At 38.9% G+C, this 12,442-nt stretch overlaps 1 protein-coding gene across 1 annotated transcript; it reads left to right on the top strand.

The window, feature by feature from the left end:
- Positions 1–950: 950 nt before the first annotated feature.
- Positions 951–11,349, top strand: LOC139134276 (nociceptin receptor-like). Its single transcript, XM_070701177.1, has 2 exons — positions 951–1,184; positions 9,367–11,349. Exon 2 carries the CDS (start codon positions 9,382–9,384, stop codon positions 10,363–10,365), a length of 984 nt encoding a protein of 327 aa, XP_070557278.1. The 5' UTR covers positions 951–1,184; positions 9,367–9,381; the 3' UTR covers positions 10,366–11,349.
- Positions 11,350–12,442: the final 1,093 nt, after the last annotated feature.

The following is a 12,442-nucleotide window of genomic DNA, read 5'->3' as shown; positions in this document are numbered from 1 at the left end:
TCATTAATTGAACTTTTAAAATTATGAAACAAAAGAGATGAGAAGATATAATTTTTTTGAAAGCAGAAGTCACAACTGATAATACGTTACATGTTTCTTTATCTATATGAATGATTTGCCGCAGTTTCGTTGAAGGCGTTGTTGCGCGATAAAAAAGTTACGTTGAACCACAGACAAATAGAAGAAACAGACTAGCAACGCGGCATGGCTTTTGTTCCATGGTCGCCTCGGTAGACTATGGCCTTATCATATTAAAATAAGCTTCACAGGTGTTAGATTTTTTTTTTGAGACCTTTGTTCGTGGTTGATAATTGCACGAGATTAAGCAAAAAGTACGACGAGATGGCATCGTGCTGCCAGTCGCGTAGCAACCATACTTACTTTGTGAGCTCTCTGGGCAGAAACACTGCTTCACGCGAATCAAAACATAACACGCCCGCAGTTTCATAAACACGTCCTTCAATGACCAACTTTTAATAGACGATATGACTGACCGTAAACCATTGAGTAAAACCAGACAGTATCGATAGAAGATTTTCAAATTTGGTTGAAACACACTCATTATATATTCATAAAAATGTGAGAAGAATTTTTAAAATGGTAAAACTCACTTTCTCGAAGCTCAAAACTTTCCCGTTTTCGCCAGCACGCCGATTCCACTCAGCACCACATGACAACAATAACACAAACTTTGCCGAACATACTTTCGCTTAAAAATTGGCGAAAATCCGGAAACTACCGAAGGGTGCATGGTCGGCACTCTTCGGAAAAGCGAGGCGAGAGCTACCTGAGGCGAGGCGAACATGGATGACTTACGTAACCGCTTCACGCCTTGAACAATACCTGTTGCCAGTCTGTTTCTATTTGTCTGTGGTTGAACTTAATCGAATAAGTGGATGAAGTGACGATTGATTGTTTCATAATTAACTAAAGGGGTTTTGTGTCAGTAGGATGGTTGGATGTACAATTAACAGATAAATGGACGCCCCAATATTCCACAAATCATTTAAAGGATGTTGGATTTCTCGAAGCTGTCTCTGTCGAACAAGCCTGTACGTGGGAGGTTATTACAGAGAAGGGCATGCGCGGAGTCAAGCTTCCTCAGTTTTTCGTCCAAAGTGGCATTAGGATCGATTTAGCACGGTTCATGTGTTTCATCTTCAGGTGAAGTCGTCTCAACGGAGGTATGTCGCATACTTCTTGTGTTCATTGTTCTAGATCGCTAGATGTACAATTCATGGAAGGTGATTTTGATGTGTTCCCCTTCCAGTTTTAAAGGGCACTGTGAATATAAATATTTATATAACTCTTTGCGACTTGAAAAAGAGGGGTCACTTGTCAAAATTATGGCTGAGGCTACTGTATCACACGATAAATTGATACATGACGTCCATCGTCAGAGTTAATGATGCGAGTGTGGTCATGTTGATTTTTGCGAAAACGAGGCTTCGATATCTCTTAAAGTTACAAACGTGTTCAAAATGAATGGTCACTTCTTACTGCTGGAACTAGGCAGATACCACTAGCATTTGTGAGACTTCATTTCCTTCTGAAACCAGTCAACGATCATTACGAAGCCAGATTAACAATGGTTTTGAAAGGTGACCATGACATGGTCCGTAGTGGATGCTCTGATCATAGACCCTGAAGGATCTAGAGCTATTCTCTGATGCAGTGGCACATGATACGTGTATCTTTGTCTAAAATTTCCGTTCATCGTCGAGTTCACTGTTATTTATCGCATTTCACGTCATGGCAGGGATACCCTTAGAGTCAACAAGCAGCGTGTCGTGACATTGTCATGGTAACTGAAAACCATCATTTTGTGAGCAGATGCGATGTTGATCACTCTACAGTTCCCTGAAAGTGTCCCTCTGTGAGATAGCAGTGCCGCCGCTTTTACAGAATTGATTCAAGCAGCTCCACGGCGATGAAACGTATCCCAACATTGAATGCGTTGTATTGTCCCCGTCGAGGTGTCAGAGTACAAGGAACGACACGCTATTCTCTCGCCGCGGTTTCTTGATGACTCTGTTTTTATGAGTCTTGCAATGACCGACTGATACACAGCAAAATGCAAACCTTCTGACAAAAACATGTTTACGCCGACATCAAGAAAACGACCTAGAGCCGACGTAAACACATTAAGTCTGACATCTAAAATAGAGAGGGTGACATTTGTCGTTCCATTGACTCAGAGTAGCTGACGCATTTAGGTTCACCGAAAAAGTTCTGTTTCATCAGGTGAACACCTGATGACGCGCAGACCTCGTTCTCAGGGAAACAGTAAACCATTTAAGTAATATTGTATCTTCGAATAAAACTAACTGATTATCAGACAGCATGAAAAAGCGAAAATTTCAAAAAAAGTACGGCTTCTTCCAACGTCTATTAACAGCAAGAATGCATCCAGATCATCCATTCCACCATGATCATCTCTGCTGAAATAATTTGGTGTTTTCTACATTTGATCTAACCGTTTTCACCAACCAACTGACCAGCGAATACAATGTCTTCAATTAGATTTATTGTGAGTGACGTCAGAAGGTGCCTATTTAATGGGCGAGCATAAATTTCACCTACCTTTGATCTTTGACCCTTGTACAGGTTTTTGGAGTCCGTGTGAAGAACAGTGAAACTGACTTCAGGTGAATTTCACTTGTCTCTGCTCCGTGGTATTTAAAAACCCAGCAATATTTCCGCATTTCCTTCGGAGAATGAACTTGTTCGCTGCAGGCAAATACAGCAGATGGTACTTCGTCGTTTCTACATTCTGAATGTTGCAAAGTTGGGCCCGTCTTACAAATCACGTCTCTCACAAATCATCAGAAACAGTCCCACGCAAATTAAAAATTAATCATCTTCGCGCAAGATGAAACTTTTCTCAGTTATGAAAACGAATTTATTTTTCCCTTTACTCTTCCATGTGAAATCTGACGCTCGTTTCCCTATTTCCATGATATTTGTCAGGGTGATTTATTTTGCAGTGGTCAGGTCCAATGAGTCACCCAGATGCGCTTTACCATAAGTCATTGTCTGTGATACAACAGTGCCTTGATTGCCATAGCTTACCAGCTATTTCTTTCGTTCTTTGCCGATCTCCCATATATTGGATGTTTGTGTGCTATTTGATATCTAAAGTCTGAATCCACATCGTCGATATAGGTTTCAACCACCGTGAATTCAAACATAGATTACCGAATCTGACGCCAGACGACATGATATGGCAAGGTTTCTTCGCTACGCATTGTTGGACTATTAAAATCTAAATTCGCCTGACTGATCAATGTGTGATAGCTCAGCTCATCTGATGGTTCCTATTACAATACATCCCTGGATATGAAGCTATAACGAAAACGATTGTAAAACAGCCATAATAATTTCATGGTCTCGTAGAGGGGAAATTTGTAATTCCTTAGCGTGTATTCTGCATTGTATATATTAGTATATTATCGTTGTTGTGATCATCAGACAAAACATTACAATGTTTCCATTTTAGGAAAATAATACTAAACAATCTTTTTTTATTTTAAATGCAATTTTTAATTTCAATAAATTAAAAATCCGATGTAAAATATTATGCTTAAACAACAAAAAGTACAAATCTGCTAAGTTTGAAAGCCAAATTAAGCAATTACTGGTGTACCGCTTGATTGAAACTTTCACATTACATACTGATGTAGGCGGTAATAACCGTTTTTATAGGAATTGATACTAATTCTTTAGGTGAGTATATTACCAGGTAAATTAATTTACTTTGTAAGCAAGTGAAAAATATACCTCCTATGTAAACCTAGTGATCACTCGGAAACTACGTAAACACCGACAACAAAATATCAAAACAGCATTAACAATTCATTATTTTATGAAGCCTTCCCGTTTTCGGTCCCATGATTTCAGTGATTAAGGCCTGTCTGGGAGCGGAACCCCTCATCTTAATAAATATTTCATGTCACTTCCCTCAGATGCGATTACTAATGTTTATCTCAGCGTAAGGCATTACATCAACACTGCCATCTCATTTTCCCGGCGTTAACTAAAAAAACCCAGCGCGCTGTCAAACATTTGCTATCTTTTAATTCAGGTTCGCGTTCTGGGTTTAAAAAAATCAGTTCGCCAGCACACAAGTAATTTTTCTCTGTGAGGATATTTCAGAGTAGTCCGGATGATGAAGCTTGTCCCCCAGAGGGTTCGCGAACAATCTGAACAATTTCCCTTCGGCTTGGAATTGAATGTCTTTCTGCTATTTAATTACATCTACTATGCTTTTAAAGACATCATTTGCTGCCAAAGCAAACTCTCGTCATGGAGGGCAACCTCACGTGTATGCGTAATCCATTAGAGGGAATTGCATCCTAGTAAGTAATTTGACGAGATGCTTTTTCTTTGCAAGAATAGACATCCGTTTATACATCGATGGATTTTTTTAATTTATTGGTTTGATGTTTTGTCTTGTCATTTTATGAAATGATTATCGGTTGGCTTTATCAAGACTCGTAGTCTCAACAAATGATATTTTGGTGGTGCTTCAAAAATTCTGCAGCACTCATCCGTTTCAAAAAAGGACTTTAGAATATTGTGCACGTACGATCAATTCAATTATAAGAAAAATCTTCCTTGAAAGAGTTCACTTGAGGTCATTTGTTGTGAATCCATTATACAACTATACATAATCTAATGTTGTATTATAATCATATCTTGTGACAGCTGAAGCAACGATGTCCATCGTGACTAGCCCGAGGGGGAGGGGATAGTGTTCCTGAAGATAGTATTCAGAATATGACTTCATCGTCATAAATATCAAGGGTCGTGTGCCCAATCTCTTGACATCTGCTGATAAAATAATCAGTGGGACAAAAAAAGAATATCGTAGATATATGCAAGCTGTGATGTTGTTTTTATATTTTTCATGGCGGCAACCTTGAGTTCTGATTGTTGAAGCGTAGTCAATAGTTATTGATTGAATAATGTTATCGGCGTTCAGTGGAACTGCAATAGTACACATACGTTAGCGAGAATGTGGCCATTCAGACTAGAAATGACTTCATATTGTTAATAAAAACAACGCATATTACCGTGTACTGATCATGATCATTGAATACATTAGAGAAAAATTCATATCGAATACAGATGTATCACGTAAAATTTACCTGGAGTTCCTTACTCTTAAGTTTCACGCGGTTGTTATGGTGACCAGAAAATCATGTATATGTACATACATACATACATACACACATACATACATACATACATACATACATACATACATACATACATACATACATACATACATACATACATACATACATACATACATACATACATACATACATACATACATACATACATACACACTTACTTACTTACTTACTTACTTACTTACTTACTTACTTACTTACTTACATACTTATTTACTTACTTACAGAGATATGTACACACATCGATACTAAGATGCCGAACAGTTTAAGAGAAACTCCAGTTTAAAGTATCAAGTATCATTATCAGTTTCACGCTTTCAAAGCAATAAAATATCATACAGTCACTGGATCCTCTGATACTGAAAAGATGACACCATTACAAGAAACTTTGGAAATTTACACATGCAGATCAAACACTGACGCAAAGTTTTATTTAAAAAGAAATCTGTATCCGTTCGAATTATCTTAGCTAATATTCTTCGCGTGATCAGTGCAGCGTTTATATCGCGTAACGTAACGCCAGACACGATAGTCAACGGAACTCTCCGTCGCAGACATACAGATGGCCGTAATTCATCGATTTCTTGTTCATTTCCAAGACAGAATAACGATCGAGGGTCCTGAACTGGGGGTGAAAACCAAATAGGGGCCAGGGCATGATCTCACGGTATTGAATCTGAATGAACCTCAGTGTTTATTGCCGCGGCACCTTACGACACAACTATCCCTGGGCACTCACCAGAACCAAACTGATAAATCGTTCACTTCTTGTCGGGTTACACCATTATCATTGAGTGGTGCTTCTAAGATGTAATGCACATCGATCTCTTCAACGACTTTGATGATTAGCCTATCAAGAAGTCATCACATTGAGTACGCTGTCACCATGACAACGAGCGAGGTCACATTATATTTGAGATGAGCTTTTATCAATATTAACAGAACGAAGTTAGCACTCCGTGACATGTACATGCATGATGTCACATCTCAAACTTGGATAGGATAGAAGGAAATAAGAAATTGGATGAGATCTGACAAGGCATTAGGGCATGCGATCCTTTTTTCCAAAACAATGGGGTTCAGTTCTCTTTACGCTGGTTTCAAAAAGCTCGACCACAAAATCGCTAGAGGGAGCGGATACAGATGAAAAAAAAACACTGAAATGCACACAAACCCGAGAAAATGACAGAAAATCTGAATACGTGAGCATGTTACTCGGAACACTCTGTTCTCAATTTATCCAATGTAAAAAGGGAGCAGCTTGAAGGTATTGCCAGCTGTGAGATGATAACCCGAAGCTACATAGGACATGATAGACATTTTTCTTCAACTTTTTGGTGTATTCAGTTGCTCGTTTTGTCACCAATCATCATTTCAAATCCCATTTTATAATTATATTATATTATTTGTAAATGTCATTAAATACATACATATTCAAAAAGGTACGCTTGTTAAGCGGTTGCATTAATCCATAAACTCTTTTTTCACTGTACTATATACGTACGTATTTATAAAACTTTCACAAAATATACATAGCCAAAGTTTCTTTGACATAAATTGTGTACAATTCCAATTATTTTTTACACTATGCTTTGAAACTTGCATACATGGTAATGTATATGCATTGATTGACAGTTGTATTATTTGTTCTAACTATTTACTGATACCATCTTAAAAATAAGATCTATATCAAAGGACTTTCTAATCAAGCGGCATTCAGTAATACTTCACGGGATACCATAGCCACAATTACAGTTCTGTTTTCCCAAACCAGGATTATTTAAGGGCGTCTTTTTTATGTAAATATTGATGTGACGTTAACTATAAGAAAAGAATGGGTTTAATGACAAAATAATTTTAATCCTTGACAGTCGATGGACCCTAAAGAAACTTTTTCGTTGCGACTTGAACTTTCTCAATTATGCCCACGAGCTTTATGCCGTTCTTGTCATCAGCCTGTCATCCTTTTTTGCAATGCATTAAAGTGTTCATAAAGTCACAACAAATAATCTGAAGATGCATGGCCAGGTATTTCCACATTCTTGTTGCAACTATGCTACAAGTTAGCAGTACAATATCGAGAAACAGGCTAATTTTTCTCATTGCCATGATAAATTTGATTATTCTCCCCTGATTATTTAGGGTTTTCATCAGAATGTTTTCCTTTGGTACATCGTAAGCAATACTGTTAAATGACAATAGAGCTTCCGTAACGTTTGTTATTACATGTGCTTTTCCATTACCTTTATTACGAAAAGCAAATATATCTTACCATTCCTCTCTATGGAGTTAGCTGAAATACAAGCAGAGCAATGATGTAATATTGCAGTGTTTGTCAGGAGGGCGTAACCGTACATTTCTCGATTATCAGTCACCGTTGGTAATAATATTTTAATCCAAGTACACGTATACAAAAAAGTGTCTCTAGTTTATCTTCCTCCATAGCAATATCGTATCTCAGGTGGTACGTATACCTCGGTACATTTGGCTTGTAGCAATAACATAGTAAATGATTGTTATCTATTATTCATCTTACACGAAAACGATTTATCCGTGCATTGAAAACACAGGCGGTTAGTGTTTGGTTTATATTTTGTTGATTGGTGTCGCAGTGTTGTGAAAGACATGGAAGTTCACCTTGAACTGTAATTTTACTTGACTGGGCAAAACCTCATACCCTACATTTTCTAACACGAGAGGGCGTTCTAGCACATTATCATTTATTTCTCCGACTTTGTTGTAGAGCTCGCAAGACTGAGAAACGATGTGTGGGAATTTCTCTGGTTTATTCCTTATCTTTCCATGAAAACATGTATTCTTTTCAGAGATAAGGATTATCATCAAAGCTTTCCTACAACATTCCGAATGGAACTTATAACAGTTACTGTTCTAAAAGATTTGCTTTAGGAATTCGAATTCCTCATTTTAACTGAGACGAAAATTCTCTCTAGTCCATACACTTTGTAGCCCGGTTCATAGTGGGTCAGTACAGCTTCAGCGTGGTTGAATGATTCCTGATAATGTCAAAATGGATCATCCAAGGATGTAGGAGCTGCGTGGACATGACAGTATCGATTACAAATTATTGCAAAACATGAAATTGTAGAAACGAAACTAAGCCTCACTCCCGGTGACTCTCAGCCATGGCGAGTGTTTCACATAGTGACAGAAAATGGGATCAACGAATTAATAACAATCCCCGATACCAAGCCTCAGATAGGCTCTTTATGGGCTCGACTCCTATCGCATGGTCTCCCGGGATGATGTTTTATGGCCCCGGGAAATGCCAAAGTGTCCGTTGTATGTGCACGTAAGGAACAGTGCACGAGAATTTACGATTCTCACATTCGGTTATCATTAGATGCGCCGAATGGCATTCTCTTTGTCTCCATGGATTTGATTTCTTGGATGTGACGACTTTACGAGCTCGATTTATATGATACCACCAGCAGGCGAATAAACTGTCAATGCAATTTCCAAGATATTCTCCGCATGTCCACCATTTTTCAATATTCCAGAGTGCGAAATTCAGCTTCTGAATGGGGGATTTGTCTCTTCGAGAAAAGATATAAAGGCTGGTTACATGTATTTTGAAAAGTAAGCGTGCAAAAACACAGGCCTATGGATGCAACTTTTGGCATATTGGGTATTGTACATAATGTGACAATGACAGACCATTTCTTACAATCGTTCATCGTGACCGTGATTGTAAGTCTCCTCAGAACTACAGTAACAATAAATTTTGAAAGAGTTACTCAGTTACTAGTAATCTGTTTTCAGTTTTTTTGTCGCGTGTATCAACCACAGTTTCGTGGTTTGCTTCCAACTGCATTCCGAGATACCCAGTATCCAAATGTCAAAAACGACGACGACAACAACAACAACAACAAGGTTATTGTTGACAATTGGATGTAAGTACGGACCTGAATTTGATTATCAACACTGTCAATGAAGGAAGCTGATATACTCTCAATGAGAACAGCTGAGTATACGCTATGTTTCAGCACCCTGTGGGTAGTACACTTAGAATTGTTGCTCATAGATGCAACAAATACCTTAAAAACTTTGCCGAAGGGGCAGGGCTTTAACGACCAGTTTACCCTCGAAGTGCAAGGCAATTAATGATTAATCAATTATTTGATTAGTTTCGCTCTCATTTCCTTTCTAGGAGAAGACCGCTGACATGACGTCGGGGTTGACGTCAACGCCGATACCGGCAACGACTGGGAACCTGTCCCACGATATCAACGGGATCGCTCCTAACGCAGAGGATAGTTGTTTGTGTGCCAACGAACTGGATATCACATTTGCCTTCTACACTGTGACAAGCTCTGTGTCCCTGGTTGCAAACATTGCATTCTTTGTAGTGGTTCTCAGGGTGAAGACGATGCGAACTTTACCAAATTTTTTGTTCATAAACCTCTCTCTTGCCGACATGATTTTTATGTCTTACTCCATCCTGCATCTGATCGCCAAGAAATTTAGCATTGTGACGTTGATACTGTTCCACGCGCAAGGTGGCCACGCGATCACGGACCTGGCTTTCTGCGTGTCGATGCTGTCGGTGGCGTTGATAAGCGCCAGTCGCTACGTCGCCATCTGTCATCCGTTCAAAGCACAGGTGCTGAGGCTGCGCAGCTCGTCGCGCATCGCTGCCTGCCTGGCATTCTGCTGGATCTACGGAATCGTTGTCGCCATCGCCGATGTGCTCATATACAGAAGTAGTCTGCAGGAAACTCTATTCATCGTCTTGCTGTTCCTGCTGGTCTTCTGCATCATCGTGTCGATTCTCGTGGTGTTTTTGTCGTATCTGCTGATAGCAAAGAAGATGTTCCTGACAAGCCAGTACCGTTCCTCCGCTCAGTGCAATGACCAGCGAACTTCGTGCATCACCGAGGAAAAGCAAGTCCTCGTCCTCAGCGTGGCCATCACCGCGGTGTTTTTCGTCAGTTGTTCACCGTTGGCGGCGCTTTACTTGATGGTCCCTTTCCTGATGCTGCAGGGTGGCATGACAGTGACGACGAGGGCGAACTTACTTTGTCTCGCATTCTCTGCAAGAATCATGGTCTTGCTTCATTTTGCTCTGAATCCCATCCTGTACAACATAGGCAGTAAAAATCACCGGACTGCTTTCCGCAAAGTGTACAAGAAGACGACTTCGTTCTAGTGGATATACTACAGAACTACTCTGCTGGCAAAACGGCTGATATCCAGGAGAGAATTTCCACTCAAAACACTTGCGCACTACTTGCACGGAAAGTACAAATGTAAAGTCATTGATAAAAACGACATGAGCGGACTGTTTAAAAAATGCATTATTTATTTACCACAGAAACGTGTATCTCGTGAAGACATTGCGTATGGATCAGTATGATCAGAAGTCACAGTCACATACACACCAAAAACACACACTGTAGTTAATGACTCAAAGCGGTTGGAAAACTCGAAACAAATGGTTAAAAGAGAGTTTGAATGTCTGCATATGAAATGAAACACTGTTCATGTACTTTCATCCTTCATCTCCTATTCTCATTGTGATATAACGACAACTCTAAAATGCGATAAAATTACCAAGCCGGCTGAAATGATGATTTGTAAGCAAGATGCAAACCTTACGATGCAAGTTAACCTGAGAGTTTCTGCTAGCCGTCATAAACTGCTCTGTTTGACGTTTGAAATGTAGGTCTACCCGAAAAATGACAATTGACGCCCTCTATATGTAATTCCTGAACTTTGCTACCGCTTGCAAGACACGCCCCACGTCACTTTGGTTTTTATGGGCTAACCTTATCAGCTGACTTTCCGAAGGACGATTGCGTCCTTGTTCATTTATAGCGTCGAGCTGTTTTTCACATAACGTAAGCCATCGATCTTAGAAGTAAGGAATGTGCGAATGAACACTTGCGTAGATGCGCCAAGTATGGCCTCGACGGAGCACAAAGAGCATAAATAAACTAAGAACTCATGCACAATACACGGACCACAGCTACAGTCTAGCGATAGCTATTGTCACTAGTCGCGTCGAAAAGATGTTACTGTTCTCATTTACATAATTTTTTCTGTCTCCGCTTGATCTTTCTATGTACGCAATACAGTTCTTTCTTGTTAACATCATTATGATATCATCATAAAAATAAAGTTGGTTCCTCGTATGATTTCGTGATTTTGTCATGATCATACTTGTAAAAAATTATTTTTTTTGTATTTCACAAAGATTGTTGCTACTGAGAATACAGGGTTTTTTTTGATCAATACAATAAGCTTATAAACTGTAAAAGATTCCGACTCGGATTTTATTGTAGATGAAGATCAAAGAACAGTTCAATTTTTCCCATTTAGATGATGACAGCTTAACCACAAAGGGTTGTACAGTATACAATGATTACGAGGGACAGACTGACATTTTTATGTTAAAAGATTTCGCAAGGTTAGAATTTTCATGTGCTATCGCTGAAGTACATATACGGTTTTTTTTATCATCGCCGTAAGCCACTGACGAAGATCTGACGTCATTGCTAATTTTACGATGGTGCCGTCACATATATTTCATTAATGACAAGTCAAGTTTGATGTGACAGTTTACTCCATTTGAGTGTGTGCATGTAGTCACAGGATCATTTCGCTCACGCGAACATAAAATTCTCCCTCGAAAAATTGATCCGGTTTGACTATCTGTGATAACAAACGGCGCACAGTAAGTGAGGCTACCCACAATTCTCCATGATCTGTACACACGGAGATCACTCATTGAACTGAAGCAAATTTCTTCTGTACACAGAACAACTCTGTCCATATTTCAAATTCTGGCAACATGGTTCTGATAATCATAACTTTCTGATTTCTCACTGTGAATAATGAGAAGATCAACCCCTTTTCCGCGGAGGGAATAGCAATTTTGTAATTTTGTCGACATAGATTTTTGACAGCCATACACATATTTTCAAGGAAACTAAGGGAATAAGTTGCACCTGTGTTGGCAAAAGAAAGGGTGTTGATTTTTTTTAATGTTCGTAACAAAGGAAATTTGCATGTCTGACAGGTGGTATCTTAGTTGCTGATAACTTTATCTTGACAAATGTGCAATTTTTAGCACCTCCAAACATCGACTTCTCATTCAATTTACTCTTGAATTTTAAACATAATCAATAATTTTGGAACATAGTTTTAACATATGATCCTGAACTTAAATTATAAGTTAAAAATTGTTAAGAAACTGATAAAATTGAAAAAGCCTTTAGCAAAAA

This window comes from Ptychodera flava, chromosome 6 (assembly GCF_041260155.1).
Source record: "Ptychodera flava strain L36383 chromosome 6, AS_Pfla_20210202, whole genome shotgun sequence".
Taxonomy (NCBI): Eukaryota; Metazoa; Hemichordata; class Enteropneusta; family Ptychoderidae; genus Ptychodera; species Ptychodera flava.
This window is presented reverse-complemented; position numbering and strand designations above follow the sequence as displayed.

Excerpts from the sequence above, each read along its gene's own strand:
- LOC139134276 (XM_070701177.1), top strand. The coding sequence starts at position 9,382 with ATGACGTCGGGGTTGACGTCAACGCCGATACCGGCAACGACTGGGAAC.